This window comes from Sander lucioperca, chromosome 7 (assembly GCF_008315115.2).
Source record: "Sander lucioperca isolate FBNREF2018 chromosome 7, SLUC_FBN_1.2, whole genome shotgun sequence".
NCBI lineage: Eukaryota > Metazoa > Chordata > Actinopteri > Perciformes > Percidae > Sander > Sander lucioperca.
Window position 1 is genome coordinate 3,039,270 of NC_050179.1, and position 24,636 is coordinate 3,063,905.

Consider the following 24,636-nt stretch of genomic DNA (forward strand, 5'->3'; position numbering starts at 1 on the left):
TGTTGGACATTCACTTTATTGTTAGAACTCATTTTGGTATATCAGCTGCCTGCCTTTTTACACCATCTTTAAATTAAAAGGCAAACATATACAGCTTAATCTTCAAAAACCATGCAGCAGTGTAAACATGAGGTCTACCGAGATAAGAGGTCATTCAACTACAATATACTGGCAAAGTCTGTGATAACAAGTGATGACACCGTCATTTCAAAAAAAGGAGGCTTTTTGCTCATCATTCGCCGCATTCAGTTGGTAAATATGCATGTTTGTTTTGTGAACAGAGGTTAAAACATGGAGAGAAAAAAATAAATATAATGAACTGACAACATATACATTTCGGAAATGGATTCCTATGTGACAGCCCCTGTATATCTGCACTTCCTAAGCATTACTCTGAGAAAAACTATTTACTACTGTACTGGAGAGACATCACAACCAATTAAGCGATTCGGCACCTCATATTGACAGTTAAAACACCTCTATACCTGTAACTGACAACTTTTTTGCTCATAAAAAGTTGACAATTCATCTTGAGCTGGCAAAAGGCTACCAATGTAGCTAGGAATTGGTTAGTTTGAACTAAAAGGACCAGTCGCGGAGGGCATAACAGAGTTAAAGTACAGTTGACCCATTCTTTTTTTAACACAAGTAACATAAGAAAGGTCACTGACGGCCACGCACTGCCATACTTTCACTGCAAACTTTTAATGTTATACCCCCAACCCGCTCATCGGGATCACATGGCATTGTTCTGCATTTCAATCTCTTCTACTGTTGCACACGTACACGGCGACATAAGCGCTAATCTTCCGATACCCTACAATACTAGGCCAAGTTAGAAAAACCTGAGTATGAAAACAACAAACACGCACAAAATGATCGGTCTTTGTCCCTTCATCATAAAATCACAGCAGCTGGAGGAAAACACTGCATGTGCACTTGAGTCAGATAGGCAACGTTGATCTATTGATTAGAAAGTAGCTCCCAGTCTTCTGTGTCGGTATCCAGGACCACACTGATACAGGGTCACTTTCCACATCAAAGCTGAATATTTGTTATTCTTATAATCATGGATCAACTGTTTTACTCCTTCTGGCCTCCGTAGGTAAAAGATTACTGGAGAAAATTGTTTAGCCTAGAAAATCAGACCTAGTGTTTAGACCGAGCCATTTGCCGCTTTGGCTAGTTACACACGACTCAGGTGCTGCAGTTGGAGAGACCAGAAGAAACCTAAAAAAAAAAAACTAAAAGAAGTCATAGGATTTTCAAAATTGGGACAAAAACTAGTTAAAATATTGCTCCACCTCTCAACTTAAAATGTGATTCAAATATTGGATGATGCTACTGAAAAATCCTTTAGCTGAAATGTCTCTTAGTGTGGCGATACAGACTTGATATCAGACTAGAGCTTTCATTTCCCTCTTCCCTTTCTGTCCGTTTCGTGTAAGTGGGTCACTGAGGCACCCGTGCGAACGTCGAAAACTTTGATCTGTGCACTACCTGTACCCAATAACACCAGAATCTCACCTTGCTTACAATATACAGTACACATGAACGCCTCACAAATATATTGACAAATTCCTATCAATCATCCTTATTTCTGTAATTTCTGTAACAATTAACCTAAAATACCCCAAAGTCCAATATTTGATTCTGTACAAGCTTCAGGAAGAATACATTTCTCGCTGAAAACAACTTTTTATGTTAAATATGCCCATGGAGAGGCCAATCACTTGGTTTTCTTGTCGAGCTGGAAGAGATCCAGGATGTCAAGCATGGCCTGTCTGATGTTGCCGCCAAAACGATGGGAATCCTAAAATAAAGCAAAAGAAGGGAAAGACGCTTTTAACAAGTCTCTTCAAGTAATCAAATAATAGACATAGAAGAATCCAAATTGTCTATGGAACTGAACTTACGGTTTCTGGGCTTGAGTGTTTGCTGGAGATGTGGAAGTTGATGAGGTTCTCACCAACAATAATGTAGGAGACACCATAACCATCATCAGCCACCTTTAGGACACGAGAGAAAAAGAAAAATACACGTTATCTCAAGAACCGTCTCAATGTTTTCAAACTATATTTCTAGAAAGTGGGAATTTCTGACATGTGCATACAGATCCTAGTTAAACATGTACATAAAAACTGGTGGACAGAAACATTCTTTGTGTGACATGCTATCCCTTAGTGAGGATGAAACAAATGTGTATCCATGCTAGAGCTGTAATCGGGCCTTAAAAGTTCGGCCCGACAAGGTCCAAGCCCGGCAGAATTCGGCCCGAGCCCGGCAAGTACATTTTGATTGCCAGCTTTTTAAAAGCCCAAACGCGTTTATAGCCCGACATTATTCAAATGTTCGCACGCACACAGCTCTTTTGCCTTTTGTCAAGAATGGGTCATTTGTAAAAAAAATTAACATAATTTATTAATGACTAACGTAGGCTATAGGCCACTTGGAAGAGTCAAAGGTTTTCCACACCTCGGACTTTGCTTTCTTTGCCAGTGCAACCAAAACATAATCGCCAGAGGCCAGCCTCCGTTTCACCTCCTCAGCATCCATTTTCGCGCTAATCGAAACGCATCACCTGACCGCTCATTTACCGCGCAACCTGGAGCGCAAGCTCGAGCCTGGCCCGAGCCCGTGTAAAATGATAGAAATTAAGACCGTACCCGATCTTCAGCTCTAATCCATGCATAAAGGACACAAATTGCGGTTATTTCAATTACTTAATGTTCTCCAATTGCAGAACGACTGCACAACCTTCTTAAAAAAATGACGAATTGATAACTTACTGGACCGAATCCACCTCCGGAGGACACAAACTCAGGGTGTCTGACCAGATCAAACAGTTCAACCTGCTGCATAGGCGTCTGACTGGTTGACAGCCTCCATGGCTCAGACAGGACCTAAACATAAAAGGTAACATACATTTACTTCACCGGTCAAACCAAACTCACGCTGTGTCCTCAAGTCAGGCAACAATGTTTTTCTAGCCTGATGTAGATGCATTTTGTCTTTATTAGATACTCAGCAGAAAGTTATTGAGGGGAGGGCAGAAGTAGCATGTTTCATATACAACTAAAAATATATTACTACTGAAAAATAAATTTACCATCTCACATATCACTTGTGTAAGCTGAAGGTGGAGAAATGTGCTTTTTCATTCTTTTGCCTGAGTTAAATGATATGGCTGCTTAACATGCACATTTGTTAATATGGTACTGTATAGTACAGGATGCACACAGAGCCCAACTTACTTTTACCAGAGAAAAGAAACTAGAAGCCTACTTTGAGATAAATTTAGATTCATGAGCCAGTTTAATCAGAAGGGAAGCTTAAAGTGACTATATTTAACTTTTAATGTTTTCTAAAGCTCTGTCATTTTTCATACAATGGTCTTAAATGACCTCTAACATCAAACGAGACTAACAGCGAAAAGAACGCCTTTTTTAATATATAGTTTAAAGTTAGGAATATGCCCTGGTCCGATTTTCCCCGCAAAGTCACAGAATGATTTGCGGCAGGTAGACGGCGCTACAGTAACACATTCTGATGGGTCACAGATTTCTTTGTAACACCTGAAAAGACTGCGTTAGCATATATGCCAGCGGAGCCAGGTAAAAGCAAGTATGAGATTTCTTTATATACGTATTTTAATGTTATTTTATTTTTTTTGAAAGACAATGGGCGATCACGTTAGTCACCCTTGGTTGGGCTTTCAACAGATGGAGACAATTACGGGATTGTAAATGATTCAAAACCGACCCCGAATTGGCCCTCAGGTATGTTATATGTCTATTTCATTCATAAAATAACTTAACAGTGCGTGATGAGGTTGTACGTCAGTAGCCGACATTAAATTACATCCCTCTTCCATTTAGCACGGACGTTTTCCTTTTAGTCTGTGTTAGTGTTGGCCTACTATTTTCTTTTTCCTTGTCCCTCTGTAACGTTACTTGTGTAAAGCGTCCTTGGGTTTCATGAAATGCGCTACATCAATCAAAGTTATTATTACGTTGGTTGCTACAACAAACTCTTAATGCTTTGGCTCGTGACACAGTGACAGCGATAGTATTACACGGTTTAGCTCACGATACATCCAGGCTAAGTTACCGTGTGCAACACTTGAAATGCATCTATACTTATTCTTTTATTGTAAATGAATGACTTTCTGGTTGAGCAAAACATCCATTGCGACTATACGACCTCCCCGTAACCCTAACTCAGATATACAGTGGGTAATATAGCACCGTAAAGAAAAGAGCTTTACGACAGCAGGTGTGGTAAAAACACTACCACTTTTGTCCAGAATCAACACAAACCGAAAGTTACATATAGCCACTTTAAACTAAAATAGGTAATCCTTGCCACTTTGTTTGTTGTTGTAAATAAATAAGAATATATATATCACATTGGTGGCAATTTACAAGAGCCATTGTTCCAGCTTTAAGGGCAGAAATCTCACAATGATTTGTAACAGCATCGCGTACCTCCTTGAGGAAGGGTGAGTCTTCTCCCAGGTATTTGGAAACTACATAGAGACAGAAAAGGTGGCGATCGATGCCCTCTCCCGTCATTGCCATGCGGTACATGTTTTGGTGCTTCTCTGCAGCCACCTTGAGCAACCTGAGACGCTCTTCTCTCTGAAATGGACAGGAAAGAGATGAAAGAAAACCATGACAAACTAATAAAGAGCATGATCTACATTCTGGATTAACAATTGGGGAGCTACTGTAGAGGTAGCACTGTAATCAGATGGGTGGTGTGTTGCTGCTGTTTAGCCTTACCGTCTCGTCTCTGATCATGGCACGAACAAAGGCACAAGTCTCCATAGTGCAGGAGCGCACAGTTTCTGTTCGGCCCTCGCGGAACAAACGTGTCATGGAGGCTTCGTATGTCAGGCAGAACTTGCCTTTGTCCTGTTAAGAGACAGTACGGATTTAGAATTAAAAAGACAAACCACAGGAGGTTGTTTTACAAATGAGTTCAAAGTAGATGTTACAAATAAATACAAAAAAGGATTGAATAACTATTTAAAATATCAAGACCATATCAACAGCATACCTAAACTCCCATTACCAAGGTCCCAAGGCAATCATCTGAAGCTAAATGCCAATTAGCAACGTGTAAACTTTACAAAGACGTTAGATTATTGCCCCCTTCATATGTGCTTGTGCTGTGTATTGTACGGTCAAATAAACTGAAGCTGAACAAATTAAATCATTCATTGACAATGTTTCGCAGTCTTCAATGACATGTTGGTTGGCAAGTTGAGACTGCCCTCTGCTGGAATTTCAGAGGAATGTCACAGGACTGTATACATTATTATAATTATAAGCTTAACATGCAAAGGCCATTAAATAACAAGTAAATGAATGCTTACAACTGCTATTAAGTCATACCACTTTGCTTAGAAACCAGTGAGATGTGTGTACATACCCTGTATTGGGCCAGCTGTAGGGCGATCTGGATGAAGGCATCAGGACTGGTGCGGCACTTCTTAATCAGACCCTTGCCAAAGTCTTTGAAGGGGAAAATGTGAGAGTCCACGTCATCAGCCAGAGTTCTGGCTACTGTCAGAGAGCTCTCGATGACCTCCTGGCACTAGAGGACGTGATAGAGACATATGTTAGACTGAACAGACACAGCATGGCATGGCTGACAACATACTTATAAAACACAACAATTAAGAAATCTCAGATTAATAAAATGTATATCAGTGGTACTGGTAGTTTTGAATTTCAATTAAACATATTGATAATAATAATAATAATAATAATAAAATCAAACACTGGTGCACATAGTTTAAGCTACCAGCAGAGGGAAGCCAAGGCCTAAGAAAATCAAATCTCTGGTATTAGCCCAGTGTATGAGAAGTGCTAGCAGTCCTAATCTATTAGTATGCTTCATCAGAAGTACTCTTCAGATGGTCGAACAGCATTGTGAACCCCCCTTACCCAGCATCCGTCAGCTTTCCGGATCCAACAATTTGACATTCACACACTCTTCACACACTGATTGACCAGCTGTGCAGAGGTGAGGAAGTAAGCAGGGTTGGAACTTCTCTCTCTCTTTTCATTATCTACTTCACTTTTGATGTGTCCAAACAAGTGCAACGCAATACTATGAATGTCTTCCAGGAGAAACTGTAAGATTATTTTTTGGGGGGGGAGAGAGATGGGGGATGACACGCAGCAAAGGTCAGCAGGTCGGATTCCAATCTGCGCCGCTGCAGGACTCAGCCAACATGGGGCGAACGCTCTTACTGGGTGAGCTAGAGGCCACCCCAATTATCTTGTCCTTTAAGATGGCCAGCTTTTCTCTTCACCTTTAAGCGGGGCCAAACACTTAAAACGTTTTTGCCTTTTAATGTGGTCGGACAACATGTTGGTTTTTTTAGCATAACCCAACCCTTACCTCAGCAGGGATGTCCCATGACAGCTTTAGAGGACCTGGCAGGTTGGGGTGAGGCTCCCCACAGCAGTGACCCTCCTCAGTATATCCCAACTTTATAGGGTCCAAGGAAAGAACGTGCTGCAATGAAGTCAAGTTTTAACAGTTTTACAGTTTTAACTCGGTTAAATGGAACACATGATTTTTAAATTTCTGTCTTAAAAGCTTTGATGGACAACCATCATGTCAATCAGAAAATGCATTTGTTTCCCACACCATTCTATTGTATTAGTTCAGATCGTTGAGCTTCTGTAGTTAAATACATTCCTTGTTTTCCTTTAAACAAAAAAATCTATTCTTTTTCCTGATAAAACCCAAAGTTAAACTGAGAAATTAATTTCTTAATGTATTTCTCATGATTTAATGAATAGCTTAATGCAAAAAAGGGAGAAATTGGATAAAAGTGACACTGACATACCTCCCACAGATGGCCAATGATTGGAGCATCTGCCCAGGAATGCTCTGCGTTCAGTCCCATTGTGCCATTCTTGAAAACTATCAGGTTAAAGGTTTTATCAAACCACCTGAATGAGAAAAAAATAAACACCTTCAGTTTATTTATATATGAACCTACCCCACAAACTCTTTAATAATCAGAAATGAAACACATCAAGTTCATCTGTCCCACCTGTCGTAGCACTTTCCGTGGAGGAGGGACTTGGCATAGCTGTCCAGAGACTTGACTGGGTTGTCTGCATCGTAGCGCTGCTCGGTGTCATCAAGGGTAACACAGAAGGCTGCCTTCTCAATGGCGTCCAGCGACTGCTTGTTCTTACCACGGGCGAAGTAGGTTTCACGAGCCTTGGCCCATGGTGTCCTGCAGAATGTCACATAAGACCCCCCATTAGGTCTCAGGCAATGCCTTACAGGAGTCAAGCCTACTTGTAACTAGTGCATACAGGTTTCTCCTCAGTGAGAAAAATGTGATGTGTGGGAGGTACGTAGTACTTTTTTTTTTGCATTTTTGTGGTCACTGCCACAGCCTTTCCTAGCCTTATAGTATAGTATAGCATTATAGTATAGATACATGTTTGAAGACATTTATAAAGGGTTGCCACCACATAGTTTGTCAACTGCACTGTTTATTTTTCAACAGCAAAATGTCCTGCTCAGTATATATCTTGGGTACAATTCTTTAGTATCAAATTTAAGTGATCCTTATTAAAAAATGTATGGTATATCTTAATTTTAAAAGCTGAATATCAGAGAATATATTATCCCCTTTTTAAAAATCTAGAATATTGAAATCTGCCTCAAAATTGCAATATTGGTTGTTAATAGTCAGTTCTAACTCCTTAGAACTGACTATTAACCTTTATCTATGACCGTATGTTTTCAGTATGCTACCACTGTATAACTGCAGAATGCAAATTACCCCCACTGAATCAAACTTGGAACAAATCATTGCCATAAATGTCCATCTACGTACGGTGTTTCTTTACTTCCTGTCGTGCTACAACACATAGTTTAAACTGTGTGGCCTAATCAATACTGGCTGCAGCTGGCTCTGTAATGCCACCCACCTTTCCCCTGCGGTAAGCGCGGCCAGCTTCTCCTCTCCTGGCAATGGCTCAGACTGGTCGTCCAAGATCCTCTGCATCTGCTGCTCTATCTCCCGTGGCAACAGTAGCCGTCCGTCATAAAACATCCACACTTTGAAGAAACGGCCCTTATGGTACACAGCTATGTGTTTGCTGTCGTTCATGTGCTGAAGGGTGTCTGGGAGACAAATGGTAAGGAGAGAGAATAATAGGAACAATGTCCAAAAGACAATTGGAGTGTTGGGGGTGGTGGTCAGGGAGAGCAGATGTATGCGTTTGTACATGTATCTTGTTGCATCTTAAATTTAAAACTGTCTAGGATTAAAATCTCAAAAAGAAGGCAGCAGTTCGAATGGATGTCACAGCATTTCATTCTGGGAACAATATACTGTAAGTGTTAGTAACCAGATCTTGGTCCCAGTGGTGAAATGATGTAATGGCAACATCTGCAGATTTCTGTTAAGAGCAAAAAATACTTTTTGGATGGCTAGTTCTTTTATTTCGGTGAACATCCTTCTTATATTAATTTGAAGGGCAAAGTAAACCAACTGAATTCAAAATGATGATGACATAATGAGAGGAACTACTATCCAGTTCAAAAACTAAAGCAGCTTGAAATGGGAAGTGCGGGAAGTGAGATGAAAAGGGAAAGTAATTTAGGAACAGGGTGGTGGTGGTTTGGAATACAATGAATTGAGGCAATGTTTGGTTGAACAGCACTTTGCACAACCAGGAGAAACCAATTCAAAAGCATCTGATGCAAAGTTATGATATTGTTTTGGTGATGCACATGGTGTTCGAACAAGCATTGTCCCCGTTACAGACAAGACAAAGGAGGGGGACACTTACGCTAGGACCAACCCCAAGAACCACCACCGCCTCACATCCAGGTAATACTTGGCGTCCACCTCCAGCAATGCCAATATGAATATGGGGAATGACCACTGAGAGCCCTTTATTTAAATGAACTGGGTTTAGAAACGACAATAAGAAAATAGTTCTATTGAACACTTGTTTTTTTGTTTTTTTAAGAAACATCTTCCATATTACAAGGATCAGTAATTACCCATCTTTCTGTCTCCAAAAACTCCTAATTTACCTACAACGTCCGAGTCTCGCATTGCCAGACCTATCTCCACAGCACTGGAGTATGGTCTGGCTTATCTATTCTGGGATGGGGGATAAAACGCTCTGGCTTGTTTGTATTTCTTCAAAGCAATCACCACCCGACTGGCCGCCGCTAAGCCCTAGAAGCAGAGACCCTAAACAGCGGAGATAGAGGGACATCCCAGCAAATTACATCTGTTGAGCCAGACTAATAACAGCCTGGCGGGTGAAGTTCAAACTCATATCTTAACATTTGTATTTTATTCAAATCTGTAAATGTATCACTTCTATTTAATTCAAAAGTAGTCTGTTTCACATTTTTAAACACTGAATCTCACTTTTTTTCTTCTTTCCTGAGGCTTCAAGCTCTCTTACGGAAGGGGTCCTTGTCTTGGTTATAGGATTGAGTGTTAAAGGGGAACTATGCAGGTTTTTTTTAGCTTAATTTACCTCAACTGAACAGCTTCGGAGTCATTGGAATGGTTATATGACTTTTTTCAAGTTGAATGGTGGTCGTCTCCGATCCCCCTAGCGCCTGTGAGCGGAAAAACCACCCTTGCAACTTTCGGCCGGCCTCAGCGTCAGAAAGTATTGCGTGATATCAGGTCTCGCGATGTAACAACTTGCTTCACGGCACTGCACACGTACACCCATTCAGGAACCGGCTAACAAGGTAGCGATGGAGTTTTTCCACACTATCGTCATGGCTGAGCCGGCAAAAAAGAAGCAGAAAGCTAGGAAAGCATTGTCGGAGGAACAGAGAAAGAGGAAGCGGCAGACTGACTGAGCAAGTTTTTACACAGTGTTGCCAAATATCTATTCCGAAGCTGTAGGGGGAGCTCTATAGAGAAACCTGTGAGCAAAAGGCGAGAAAACAGCGAAGAAATGGCCAAAACTGCATAGCGCCCCTTTAAATCATGCATTAGAGGTCCTTTCCACACGGACCGTGCATGTTACAAATCATTTTAGTTCTTCTATGACTGGACAACAGCACTTGATCCCACATTTCAACACAATTCCTGTTGAAGTGGCTTTTAAAAAGCATTTCATGCTTCATGCCCCCTCAGACGTCATTTATTTATTTTAGACAACAACAAATCAGCACCACTCAAGAGTTAAAGTGATATAGTATTAGTACTTTATCATCTTTCAAACTCCATGTATATTAAATATTACAATACATACCCTTTCTAAATATATAGATTTATTTTTTATGTTTTCATGTCAGCATAACACTTTTTCTTGCCATTTCCAGATCTTACCTTAACACTATCGCTGTTTTGCCATCTCAAACACTAGACTTTAGTTACATGCAAAGTAGTCCTTCGATGTGCATAGACCTTCACACATGCATTAATTATTCATGGAGGTCATATTATTTCAAACACATGGACAAGTGTCCCAATGAGAAGTACAGTAAGAGTAGTGTAGAGGAGGCGGCACTGCTAAAGACTCTACCTGTGTCTACACCTGGGACACGACTGCTGTTGAACATATGCTCGCATTGGGCTGAGCACATGGGAATAGTGTTTTGGAGCATGAGCTGAAAAGCAAAAGGGGAGAGTCAAACACACAGAGATGACAAACTAATTCACTAAAATCCCAGAGAGCGGCAGCAGATGCACACCTACACGGACAACAGCATGGATGAAGTGGAAAAGGGAGCGAGGATCGGTTTGAAGGAGGAGAAGGGACCTGAGGTAGGCTGCCAGGGAAAGAGCAGGGTCCAAAAACTGCTGTCTCAATGCCACCAGCAAAGCCCTGATATTTGCAGCAGAATTGTAGATGTTTTACATACGTACACTTGACAAATTTCAATATTTATTTCTCCCAAATGCCTAAAATTAAACTGACAAAAGCCAATGAGAAGTAAGATTGTTTCAGGGCTGTGCTGTTGAGAATGAGTCTAGTAGTTAGGGTTTCCAATGGCTATTGCCGTGGCAATAGCTAGGGTAACAGGGTAGGGGTTCAGAGGGCATGGCGGAGATGTGCCCTCCTCTTACCTGTCTCCAAACCAGGGACGCGGCTGGTGTTAAACATCTGCTCCCATTGAGCCGAACACAGAGGAATCTTGTTTGCCAGCAAGTATATCTAACGCACATCCGACACAGCGAAGGGACAAAACAGTAAAACAGAGACAATCGAATGTGAGTGTGTTATAGAGCGAGCTAATGCATCGGTGTGTGTACAAATGCATACAATCATGTCATCTGTCATCTACAACATGTTGTAGAATGTGTGTTAGGATGGTGCAAATGTAAAAACGGATTTGCACTTTAGCATCGTGCAGGTTGGTAAAGGAAAAAGGACAGAGACTAGCAGGAAAAGATGTCACACATGTCGTCAAATCACCAGCATTCATTAAGCCTTATTCACTAGTAAGCCTTAAGAAATTGCTTGTGATTTCGCTCTACATCAAAACAAGCAAAAAGCACAGTAAATGGCTTATTCCAAAGTCAAGGTTAGACACAGTGAGCTGTGGATAATATCAAGTATTTACATAATTATTGGTGAGATAACAAACTTACTTTAAGAGTACACAAGAAAAAGGTTGTGAAAGATAAGCAGTTCTTATTGTAAACTTAAAAAGACAAACACACGGAGATAAGAGCTAGTGATCAATAAATCATAAATGAGAAAGTTAAACATTAACATATGATTGATATGGTCAATAATGTAATCATGTAGTTTTTAATCACAGTGTGGAGGGAACAGAGGAGCTCTATACTCACTGGTTTGATCTGGGCTCTGTCCAGTTTTCTCCTGTAGAGCATGATAGCATGGATTGCATTGCCTGCCCTGGCAGCCTGGATGGAGGTGGGGAACACATACAGGAAATCCGGGGGGGGGGGGGATTAATAGTAATGAATTAATAATAACTCACATTTTATCCAAGATGTTACACAGTCCTGAAAAACCTTTTAAATGCAAACTGAAGAGCACCCTGAACACAATGTCACTGTGTGATCTATATCATCTATAGATTATTTGTTGTTATTTTGGTCAAGGACTGTATGCACACATACAGTAGCTATCAAGATCTGCTATTTCAAGCATGCTGACTGTTGTTCCACTGCCCCCATACCAAGTCTACCTCCTTTGAGAGTGGCATTTTTGTGATATGGCATTGGAAGCAAAAGCTGTTGTTAAATAGTTGTGTGTTGTGTAAATCAATGTTCTTTTTATTTATTTTCAAAAATGATGTGCACTAAACCACAATTGTGCTAGTGGTCACACAGTTAAGTGTTTGTCTCTAGGAGCAGCGACTCATGCCAGCCCTACTGCAGTGACAGTCCAGTCTGCTCTCTTACTCATTCAGGCAGAAACATACAGAGGTAGCTGTGGGTTTGAGTCCCTTTTATAGACCATCAGTGCTGGATAGCTATCCTGTTGAGTACACTAGGTCCATGATCACAAATCTGACACAGATGTGGAGCAATCAACATGCCCATAAGTAAAAGTAAAGACACGTTGTAATACAGTGATTGTAGCTTTGCCAGCCAAGACGCCTAAAATCCCAAGACTGTAAGATTGTACTTGTAATTAGTTCCCCATAGATACAGATGCATGGGGTTTATGCCGCCAACTGTGTGTCCCTACCTTACACAGAAAAACATTTGCTACCCAACTGTGTACAACTGTCACGTGCAAGATGACTAGTCCTACGCCATGAAAATACTAGTACAGATACAGAGCTGCAAATGTGTCTCTCAAACTCAAACAATAGTGTCACACAAAACTACTGAAAGGTTTTGGAATCAAGTCTGGTGTTGTCAAAAAGAAGCCATTAAACACACACTTTCAGAGAATAAATCACAACCTACATGGAGATGCTTAATGCTTAATCTTTAAACAACTCATTGCTAACAAATACACAAGTAGAGATGTCTTACCATGGCATAATAGTTGCTGTTTACCATGATGGGCCCACGGCCTCGGAGGTAAATATACTCTTCCCACCAGTCACTGACCTGTGCAACACAAAGAGAGGAAGAGGAGAAAGGGAAGGAGGTTAACATTATTAGGCACGCTACTTTTCTTAGAAAGTTTGAAGCTGATTTAGGTTCTGGGACAGTGTCCAAAACTTTGACAAAAGAGTGGAGAAGAGAGAAAGGGAGAGGAACTCTTTCTAACTCACATAGTTGGAGGCCCACCAGGATTTGAGTTTGAGGTACCACTGCAATCTGGGTCCCAGGTTCTTCTCAAAGTCTTTAGTCAAGCCCTCCATCCGTTCATACTTCTCATCATCCATCAGTGGGCGCACTGACTCCAGGTGCTGTCAACACAAAGAAATACATAGTCACAAAGAGTGAAGCAAAGGGTCATCGGCTTTGAGAGCCCAGAAAAACTAGTCATCTCTTCTTTCTCCCCTGACAGATAAGGCAGAGGGAGCTAGGCAGGCAGTAAGTTTGTTAGGCGCCTCTGCCTCAGGCGACACAGTCAAAGGGGTCCTGAGGAAATGTGTGAATTGACACAAATAAAAACCTACACTGCTTGTTTGCACTGCTTAGTGGAGCCAAAGACAAATATCCCTGGGGGACGTTAAAGTATGGCAGTGGTGGTGATGGCACAGCGGATATGACACATGCCTTTGGTGTGGGAGATCTGGGTTCGATTCCCACTGACTGCAATACATTAACCAATGTGTCCCTGAGCAAAACATTTAACCCCTAGTTGCTCCAGAGGCGTGCAACCTCTGATACTGTATATAGCCATTGTAAGTCGCTTTGGATAAAAGCATCAGCTAAATAACATGTAACGTAGAAGTATATCTTATTTAAAATGCCAGATTTTACTTTGTTTTTGAAATCTTACTGAAATCTGCATAGATGTGACTAGGGGCATTGTGAAGTTGAGTAGCATTTTTTGCTTAAAGGAAGCCCTCGATTATGTAGCATGACAGACGGAGCATGCAATTCAGTAGTATTAAATAGCTTTTATCTCTATTGGTTAATGCGTTTAATAGGGGTGGTACGGTTCATGAAAAAACATCCGAACTGCTCGGTTCACTTGTCTCGGTTCGGAGCGTGTGTGCGTCGCACGGTTCGTCAGTACACTGTTAATGTGCATTAACCACTTACTGCCGTAGTGCCCACTTTCGACACCTATGTTAAAACAGTTACTGGAAACGACCATAGACAGTATATAAACGACGAGGGGGATGAGTGTGACGAATGCAACACATGGCAGCTGATTGGACGAACGTGTCACGTGGTTCTTGCTGCTCCCGAATTTCAAAACAGACTCTAATGCCGTCTCGTTCTGAATACGATCTCGTATTTTACGAAAATAGTTCACCGAAAAGTGTTTCTGAAAACATTTCAAGCGAGAAATAGGCCATATAGTTGCTGAATCTGTCTGTTTTTTTTTATCGACAAAGGTCAGTTTAAAAGATTTTCGTCAGATTTTGAGAGGCACCGAGCCGACCGCTCCTCAGGTGGAGTGTGGAGTGCTGCAGGTCACGTCACATGCAGAAATGGTAAGTGGGAGAGATAAGGAAGGCTGCCCGGAGTTGGAGGATGCGCCAGCGTCGTATATAGTCTGGTGTGTGGGAACATTTTGGATTTCACGTTACCTGTGATGACAGCGGAAATAAAACAATAGATAGAACTGCCACTGTGTGCATGTATTGTGCAACATGCATTCAATATGCTAATTTTAGCTATATATCATATGCTGAAGTATATTTCTGGAGTGTTAAGGATTAAAAGAAAAAAATAACAAGAACCGTACAGAACCGAAAACCGTGACCCTAAAACCGTGATACGAACCGAACCGTGGATTTTGTGAACCGTACCTTCCCTAGCGTTTAAAACTTTTAGATTGTACCATTAGGGACAATAAGCACAAAGCCCCGGTTCAGACAGGACGTGACATTACAGGTGGAAATTACCCTTCTGCAGGTGTCCTTGATAGTGGGAACAGGTAGCCGTGGCAAAGAGTTCTGGAAACTGTAGAGCATTGGCTTCCTGCCAGAGAACACCTTCACTAATAACTGGAGAAGAAGAACAGATAAAAGTGAGGGGAGATGACAAAGGGAATTCTAAGTTACAATTTAATGTTTCACTTGGAAACCTTCAGGGTATGAGGCAAAGTGCAAACACGTAACCAGTGGGTTAACCTAAGGACTAAAGTAGTACTTATGGTATGGGATACACTTCCCACAAGTACTGTGTCTTGTAGGTTAAAAAAATAATAAAATAAAAAGGTTGTATCTTTGATGCAGTATAGTCACTTGAAGTTTGACTTATAGTATTTAGCCTTGATGTAAAATATTAATTCTCGGTATTTTTTAAGGCCTACGTCAAAAGAAAATCTATGTCCCACAGCAATGCATAGTAGGCTATAATTAATTTACATCAAAATAAATTAGCAGGTGAAACAAGCGCATCTGTGCATAATACGGTATCATAACTTAAAAGGCAGTTCAGCACTGTACAGTTAACAGTTTCATTTAGAATATTTAAGCCCTTGTTAGCCAGATTTGTGTAGCTATTAGTTAATTAGATGTTTGTTCCAACTCTTGCCTTTCATACGTCTGGCTCTCAAAAGTTGTGACTGTCTTCCATATGGCAAAAACTTCTTTCTTCATTTCTCATGGAGAGAAGAATGGCACTAGACATTCCTGTCTGAATCTGCTCTAAAGCGAATTGAACAGAGGAGCACATTGTCATTGTCTCACCATCCACAGACGAATAGACCAGGACACAGAGCCATGGGGAGCATGCATCCAGCCATGCCACGACAACAGGCACTTTAGGACATTCCTCATAACCATGATTATGGTGACCCACAGGCCCGTGCCCACCAGAACTCCTCCAACTATCCTCTGGCTGTCTGTGGACATGTATCGACTTTGGACAGAGACACAGAGAGAGAGAAGGGGAGACAAAGAGGGTCAATATAAGAGTAGCAAATTAACACTTTGTTATTCAGAGTATGGGAAATTATATTTAATGGGACTAGAAATCTAAAGGCCTTTATACAGTAGTGACTTTTTTTTCGTGCGCGTTTGCACATCAGTAATTCTTTTACACAGAAAGCGAATATTATGCGGCCAGAAAGCGACAGTGTTTGAAACAGTACAACACCAAAAGGTGTTCTAACCTTACACAAAATATGTGATTGTTCTGTTAAACTTTTCTGACACCCTCATAAACAGCGTCCTTGACTTGAGGGGAAAACCCCAGCAGTTGATAAGAGAGTCATTAAAAGCTTTAGATGGAAAGGAAATGTTGGCATATAATCACTAAACATGTTCCACATTATTGGCAAACGAGAAGATGATGTGTGGTGGACAGTTGGAACAAAATGTGGAATACTTCAAATACAACCAGTTTATACCACACCTAGAGCTGCCACTGTAGGAGATACTGGAGAAAACAGGCCTCCGCGTTTTCTCGTAAATACCGGAGGCATGTGCACAACTGCATAAATGTAACACTGAGCCAAACGCATTCTACCGCCATCACTCTGGATTGGTCAAGGTGGGGCCTTTTCACATGTTGGGAGTTCTTATCATAGCTAATCATTTCCCTTCATTCCTATTATCTTTTCCAGCCAAACTCCTACTACAAAATGTAGCCAATCACCACTATATTTGTCAAGAGGCTTCCTCTCGACCACTGTGCCAACTTGTAAACAAATTAGCATGGGGGTTATGTCTATACATTAATACAGTTCTACGGTGTTCCGTATTGGGCCAATAATGGAGGGTTTTCGGCTTTCTCTGTCTGCTTATAGAAAGAAAAAAATATATAAGCACATATCAGTGGTCTTACCTGATGGGTATGTGTTGACCCAGCTTGGCAATCAACCCCAGAGAGGGATCCAGCTGGTTATATTTATTGTAGGACATGTAGGACACAACCACTACCATGAAGCCACCAGGGCTGCCCGGGTACACACCAGTCATTACCCCATTCTGTGGAAAGGTTAACCAAATGGGAGGTTACAAAGGTCATTAGAGTCACAGAGAGCAACGAGTTCATACACAACCATTGATTTCATAACACAAGGTCTTGGATCCTGCTGACCTATGTAAGATAGCAATAATGAAAGTAAACAAAGAGGAATGTGTGAAATTGCTAGCAGGTGTTTGGGTTTGAGTAACTCAGTACGTTTGTGTGTAAACAGTCAACTAGGCCAAAGGCTAGGACACAAAGAATGGACAGGAAGGTTACAGTCACTGCTGGCTGTTTGTGTGAGAGTGAGTGACCTTCCAGTAAGCGAGTAAACGTAACCCAACAAACAGACAGCAATCAACCAGCAGTCGGACAGCAATTAATAAATGAAATAACTGGGGCCCTTATGATGCTGTTTAGTAACTGAATATTTACTGAGAACTGAAATTAACAGAAACTGTTGTGAGACACTAATAGTAGACAACGACCAACAGTAACTCGGTCAAAGGTCATCAAAACCACCCCCACGTACTGTGCTGTACAGAAACCCTCTGGACTTTGCTCTCCCATGTGTCTAGCACCTCTCACCTTGAAGCGAATGAACCTTTTTTTCCAGGAGTGGAGACCAGAGAGGTAGATCTGGCGTAGAGCCTCGTGGCACAGCTGTAGGTCGATACCATCAGGGGTAACGGTGAACTGGAAGGCCACCGCCTGGTGAGCTTCTGCCATGGTGGCTACTACCTTACAGGGTCACTGAGGGTTCAACAAAGTAGAAGTAGGTCAAAGACTTTAAGTCACCCACATCTTAACTCTTGTTCCTACGGGGGTCCCTCCTGTAGGTGGCATAGGTAATCCATTACAAAGTTAGCTAAACAGTTAGGTAAACAAGGAAACTAAAGAATCATCGGATCACAACAAACAACAATGTACAGTCACCACACCCTTAAATCTGAATGAGGCTGTAAATAATTGTTGTCATGGCAAAAAAAACTTTATTGATCAGCTCCTGGGACAGTTCTACGAACTCAGTAATCTTTATTCCTCTACAGCACTGCAGGTTGCCTCATTTCCAAATCAAGTTAAGCTCTTTGTAGGAAAACGGTCACTGACTGGGAAAGGATTATTTTTGAATGTGAAAACAGCACTGACTTAGAGTTAATACTGACTTAGATGGATAACTGCAGGCGCACTCAGAAGAACACGCATATAGGGTTAGAGGCCAAACTGTTACAGCACTAAAGGTGTCAAGTGTCCATGACATGTCCTCTTGTGATCGGATCACTCTAGATTGGATTTTAAAACAAGGTGGAAATGCGGCCGTAGTCTCTGTATCATCTTGGTCTTGCTTGCACCTTAAATTTGGTATTGATTTTGATCCTTTATTAAAAGCTGTCACATGTGAGCCAGCACTGAAACTTAAGGGTACTTATAAATAGGGTTATACAAATTGGCACCCATGTATCATGAAAGAACCGAATTGGGACAAAAGCATATCGTCCCAGTCCTAATTTTTTAACTATTAGCATTTTAATGTTTACAAAAAAGCTGCATATCCTTTATACAGAAATAAAAAGGAGGGATGTCCTTCATAAATCAGCTTCATGTGCATGTTTTTTTTTTATTTAGTTACTATATACATACAATATACTATATAAACTAAGCTGGATCCTGCAAGCTGACACCAAAGGAATGCGCTGGGAGGCCACTGTTGGGCCACTGTTACTTATCACTGAATTGGTTGGCTCTTATACTTTTCTACAAGAGAGCTGACACAAGGCAAACTATTTTATTCTAAACAAGAAGTTCCTTTTAGTTTAAATTTGCCGTAAGGGAGCTATGACATGTTGAAATAATGTTATGATGCACTTTTAGAATGTAATTATTTTTTATTTGATATACAATAGTTAGGGAGAATAGAGGAAAAGTGAGTGGAGAGACTAAAAGTTCCCTGAGGAGAAGTATTCTGATGACGATGACGTTAAAGCTTAGTGGGAAATGATTTTAAGCCTGCAGAAGTGACATACCAATGTCTATTCTTTGCACTGCTACAATCCACCACATAATAGAGAACACTTCTGGACACACAATCTTCTCAATAAAGGGAGCTCTGGGAAATAAACTTGATCAAAGCTTCTTTTTTTAATTAGGGAACCAATAAGGCTTCTAATATAAAGATTGACTTGGTATTTTGAATTGATGAGGCAAGACGGTAAGCATTATGAAGGTTTCGGCAATATATGTAATACATTTCCGATTTACGTATGTCTTATGCAAATCTGGATGCAAATCCGTTAAATATACTGTACCACTTTAAATATGTGAATAAGCCTATGACTTGTTGTATAGATTAAAATAATATCTCTATGCATTTATCATTTGTTAAGATATCATTCTTAATGCTTTAGGATTTTTTTCTCATCAGAAATCCCTCTTGTGGGATGTGATGTGATATGAAATGGTAACCCTAACATAAGTGCTGCTTTTCCTAGTAATGTATATGACAGGGATTTTAAACCTACAAAACGACCAGGATTTTTCATGGTTTTAGAGGCCCAGAATTTTTTTTTTTTACATATTAAGTAAATGCATTAAAAGACTTTCACTTTCCTTTTCGCTAAGACTACAGCAGCGTTTCTCTGCAAAGCTCTTCTTGCTTTTTTTCCCCTTGCAGAGTCCATTTTTATTTCATTCACCAAAAGCACTTTGAAAGCTGGACACGTCGCTTCGTTTCTACGTGTTCAGTCCCATTGACTTATGTGGTTTAGTCCTCGGAAGGAGCCCATCCACAGAGCAGTGTTTTAACAGCTAGTCCCCTCCCCCAGCTACTTTCCAACATCACATGATCCACCCTGTGCTGCAGAAACTAGGGGAAAGGTCGCAGCGCTGCGCCGCTTAGAAACAAGGTAAAACTGGAAACATAGTACTCACAAATCCTCCTATGCAAACAAGCATATCCCATTGTGGTCACAATGAAGCCATCGAAAACATATAATTTGTTTGGGATTATTGCATAGGCCTAATTGGCGTTAGTCCATTTTTTTTAAATATATATATATAACGCAAGAAACCTTGTCTAGCGTAAATAACTATCTACGTATCATGGATGTATCTGCATTATGATTCTGACCGCAAACGCCACATCATACACCCTATAAAGCCTTTTGCCAGTTGCCAGTGACTAAACGCTTCAACATCATACAAATTCACTTCCGACAAAATACGCTAGGCATACATTTATTTTGGTATTACATCAATTATACTGCCCACGTGCTCTAGGAGAAATTGGGTCACTAGTGTGCACCGCCCGGTGTCAACAAAGTAGTTCTATTTCTCTTTACAACATAACCCTGCGTTTTCAGTCACATATAAATAAACGAAGTGTGTTATCTCCCGTTTTATGATGCTGTTACAAAAAGGACACCGGGGCATAGCAGCTTTCACTGACCTTCACTGGCAGGTGACATTTACACACCTTGTCTTAATGTCTAATTTGTTACTATCCCACATCATAGGCACAAAGGTACTAGCCTATACTATATTATTATTGAATAAAAGAACTATATATGTATTGTTCAGTTGCCAGGTAGTCAATGGATGACCTTTACTTGGACTTTTGCCTACATTCATGTTATGGACAACGCAGGAGTGCTCCCTACATTGATCGTTCAATAAAAGAGCGCAATACAAAAAAGTAAAGTCGTAACAAGTCAAATGTTGAATGCAGATATTTAGTAGAGTCCTCTTCAACACAACCTCCTGTTGAAAACCAAGTGTATGGCTGCGAATTTAAAAGACAGTAGACAGTTTCCCTCGAGGTTTAGTTTCGACTTTCAGAAGTCAAAATTTGCCTGTTAACTTTCATTTCTGACTGCTACAGGCCAAAGAAGCACCCATCCGGCCGGTTATTTCAATGCGAAGGTAAGACAATCTACTGTACGTCATGTAAACATCGCACAGCTTTTGGACACTGCGCCGACAAGGAAATGCAACATACTAACATTAACCTTAACTGCACTGAGAAAACGACAGCTTTCAAAATGGGTTTTGTTTAGCTACTCGGATTTTTTTTTTTCTCCAAAACCCCTGCAGTCTTATATCCACAGCTAGCTCTTTCCAAAACTGCCTAAAGAGAGAATCAAGACGACGCTGAGATACGTACTAAAAAGGAGAATTATTACTCACCAACCCTTTCTAACAGTGTTATAGAGCAGAGCTATCTGTTTTGACGAGGATGTGACACGGCCTGGCTGTCGACTCGGCGGGGACTGCTATACGCTGCATGAATGGGAGCACAGACTTGTATACACAGCCTGCCCCTTTTTTAGTCAAGTGGCCTACAGACCATATTGTACAGAACACGTCCTGGTAGAAACAGCGCCCCCCTGAGGTCTCTTGTGGAATAGTGCTATAGAACAGGTTGAATAAGGGCAGTAGCTAACAAATGGAAATTACATCACAGACACCATGAGCATGCCTCTGTACCCAGTACTCCATGGAACCGGATGGTTAAATTGTACAGATGGATGGACACAATATTAAGAACATCTGCAAAATCAAATATAGTCCAATAGGAGTGGGCAATATGGATAAAATCTTTTATTATGTATTTTTTTCTATCTCAATTTGATATACCCTAAAATAGTAACTTTTGTGAAAAAATAATTAAAAAAAAAACAGTTTATGGCTAATATAACCAAATGGGAATGTCTGATTTTGGTTAATTCAGCAATGTTATACTGGAAAAATCATACAAACATCCACCACTGTCAATAACGCAGACTTGCCCATTGATTTGCAATATTTCCTACAATGGTATAATAAAGTCAGCCAGTGATATTATAGGGAGTGCTACCACGGTATAAACTGCATGGCAAAATCTCTGATGGTTGACAAATTAACAGTGTCTTAAAGTATATCTATTGTAGGCCAACCCTACAGTTTGCAAGAAATCCAATAATCCCAGGTTGCGCAGTTCCTGCAAAACACGGAGTCGACATTATAAAAGCAACACTTGCACAATAGCCTTGCAACAAATGCTCTGCTCACATGTTAAGTTTAGTTGACAAACATTCTGCATCCCCCATTTAGAGACAATAAAGAAAGTAAAACATCTGATACACTACAATGCTCAGTAACAACCCTGTATATCTACAAACCTTAAAGACCGACCTGCACCTGGCAAACTGACTGAACGAGTCTTCACGCTTTGACAGATAACAGTAAAGTCCTGACACCATCCCCTGTGACCCCATCCACCAACCCCAGCCTCCCCAGAGTCCTTCCGCTTCCAGGGCTCCCTCATCAAAAAGGCACAACAGAGGATGTACTTCCTGCTGCAGCTGAATAAGTTCCACCTGCCAAAGACAATGACGGTGCACATCTACACTGCCATCATCGAGTCCATCCATTTATGTTCTTGACTGTAGCAGTAATTTCCCTTTTTGTTTATTCCCTTTTTAATATGTTAAGGTATACACCAAATACACCAAGTATGATTCAATATGGTTTATGTATCAAGAAAAACAACATTAATTACAACATATAAAGGTAATATTTTTTCCAAGTAATTGTAATTGTAATAATTTTATTATATTGTACAGATGTTCATATTTCATATTGTGTCCACCCCCTCATATCATGATATTGACACCATTAAAAGAGTAGGCCTTCTCTATGTCTGGTAATGTTAGATAGATTATTGCTAATTCTAAATCTAGCCTGATTAAGATTTAGCTCCACTTATTATCTTAGAATTGTAACTTTATAAATCATTTGATTACCTAAAACAATATAACAATGCAGGGGGACACATTTAGGCAATTGTCATAACTTACTGTAGCCTAATTGTAAGAACTAACATGTCAATGGTCTACTCAGCCACAAGTGAAAACACCTCTCTTTTCCCTCCAATGTCCATGGGCCTTAAACACAGCAGACAAAAGCTCAGGTGTTACTAATCGCATTAATGATGACTTTGTTGCCAGACTCAGTGAGCCAGCATGTACAATACCAGGGCTCTAGAATTGGCATACCTAAATAAAATGCAGCCATCTTTAATATTATCAATTACTTCCCCCTTATCCTTTGTTGCCAAGTCCACTGTTAGCCTGAGGAGGGTGGAGACAGTCATGTGGTTTCTCTGACTGCTTTTTTTTTCTCCTGCCAACATGACCTTATGATTCTTGCTACCCCTAAGATCCCTCTTCTCTTAGTGCAGGCCACTAGTGAGTTACTCACAGTAGTGAGTAGTGTCATACACCAGCGCTGTGGAGATAGGACTGGCAATGCGAGACTACTAGTGCCAGTACTAAAAACACAGGTTTAATTAATAACATTATTGAAGGATGCATTCCAATTAGGTTTCAGTTCCAGGGCTTTGGTATTGGTCATGCTAACCCACTGTGAAAAAGGTCTGTCGAGAAAGTGTGGAAATATATATATTTTTTTCCACAGCAGACATTTTGACCGGTCATAGTATAAAATGCACAGGTGTTATTAATACAATTAACAATAGCTACGTCCTCCTATTAAAGTATACATTTTACACCTGTCACTTGTCAAATGTCTGCCATGAAAAAGGCTCATGGAGAGAAGGAAAATCAGAGAAAAATCAGAGAAAAACACAAGACTTAATGTACATCCAGACACAGGGGGGCACTGTTGCAGATAATGGGCCAATCCTGAGAGACAGATTTTGATTTTGTTTTAAATTGCATTGTGTTCTGTTGTTTGTTATTTACAGCAATTGCACCAAATATGAAATTATGTTCTTTCTCTGTGTTACACCCTGAAACAACGGCATGACTTGAATGCTAGGCTACATATTCAGTAGAAGACATCCACTGTTGCACTGACTTGCATTGGTCAAAATATTCCACTCTATTGCAGTAGACTACTAGCCTGACAAGCCAGACCCACATCAAGATGTTGGCTGCAAATTACATTTGCTGCCTCCAGGGTGCGTCTAGATTTCTAGGCTAGTAGACTACATAACTGCCTGTATATCTAGTGTTTATCCAAAAGAGGGCGCAATGTGGCCATTTGTGTCACATAGTTTATTCATCCGATTATTTTTCCTTGCAACTATTTATTTTAAAGTTAATAACTCGTTAGGTAAATGCCTAAATAACATGAATGTAATAAGCTAACACGAGCTAGCGTTAGCTAACCATCATTCAACTAATGTTAAGGTTGACTCATCATCGCGTTAGTTTGGGGAATGTATTCGCTAGCAAAACTGCAGCTTAATAACATCAATGCAAAATATGGATGAAGTAGTGGAACTCCCTATTTGTTTATATGTAAGTATCATATTAGTAATTTAAAAAAAAAAAGCAGTATATATAATGGCTTACCGTCGTTTGGGTCAGTTCCTGCACATTACACGGAAACCCATGCTCAAACTTTCCTTCCGTGGAGACCATAGAGAACGGTGGAGACTCGCCTCCATGCTAGCCTCCCGCCAGCCGCTCGTGCGCGTGCGTCGCACTGTCACTGGTCTGCCAGTGTCACAGTCACAGACAGCTGCAGCCAGCTCGCGGCATGTGGACCTGGGATAGGGTGTGCGTCCGTTTGACCAGCATCGATTTCAGCAAAACTAGTCGACAGTCGGGGACAAACCTTCAGCACAGTGA

The 24,636-nt window shown here is 40.7% G+C and overlaps 1 protein-coding gene across 3 annotated transcripts; it reads right to left on the reverse strand.

Annotated features, from left to right (window-relative positions):
- On the reverse strand, positions 1–24,625 carry cpt1ab (carnitine palmitoyltransferase 1Ab (liver)). 3 transcript variants are annotated; one of them, XM_036003290.1, is made up of 20 exons: positions 24,358–24,625; positions 21,185–21,407; positions 17,591–17,755; positions 16,880–17,022; positions 15,781–15,952; positions 14,992–15,093; positions 13,237–13,374; positions 12,993–13,069; positions 11,831–11,939; positions 10,557–10,641; positions 7,974–8,169; positions 7,079–7,267; positions 6,869–6,974; positions 6,415–6,531; positions 5,437–5,601; positions 4,785–4,916; positions 4,488–4,640; positions 2,790–2,903; positions 1,917–2,009; positions 1–1,813 (listed from the first exon to the last, which is right to left on the reverse strand). In XM_036003290.1, exons 3-20 carry the CDS (start codon positions 17,729–17,731, stop codon positions 1,730–1,732), a joined length of 2,316 nt encoding a protein of 771 aa, XP_035859183.1. In that variant the 5' UTR covers positions 17,732–17,755; positions 21,185–21,407; positions 24,358–24,625; the 3' UTR covers positions 1–1,729. The 3 variants fall into 3 exon arrangements, with proteins under 3 accessions (XP_035859183.1, XP_035859181.1, XP_035859182.1); XM_036003288.1 differs by lacking the exon at positions 10,557–10,641 and adding an exon at positions 11,102–11,189; XM_036003289.1 differs by lacking the exons at positions 10,557–10,641; positions 21,185–21,407 and adding an exon at positions 11,102–11,189 and having other exon boundaries at positions 24,358–24,475.
- Between the last annotated feature and the right edge of the window lie 11 nt (positions 24,626–24,636).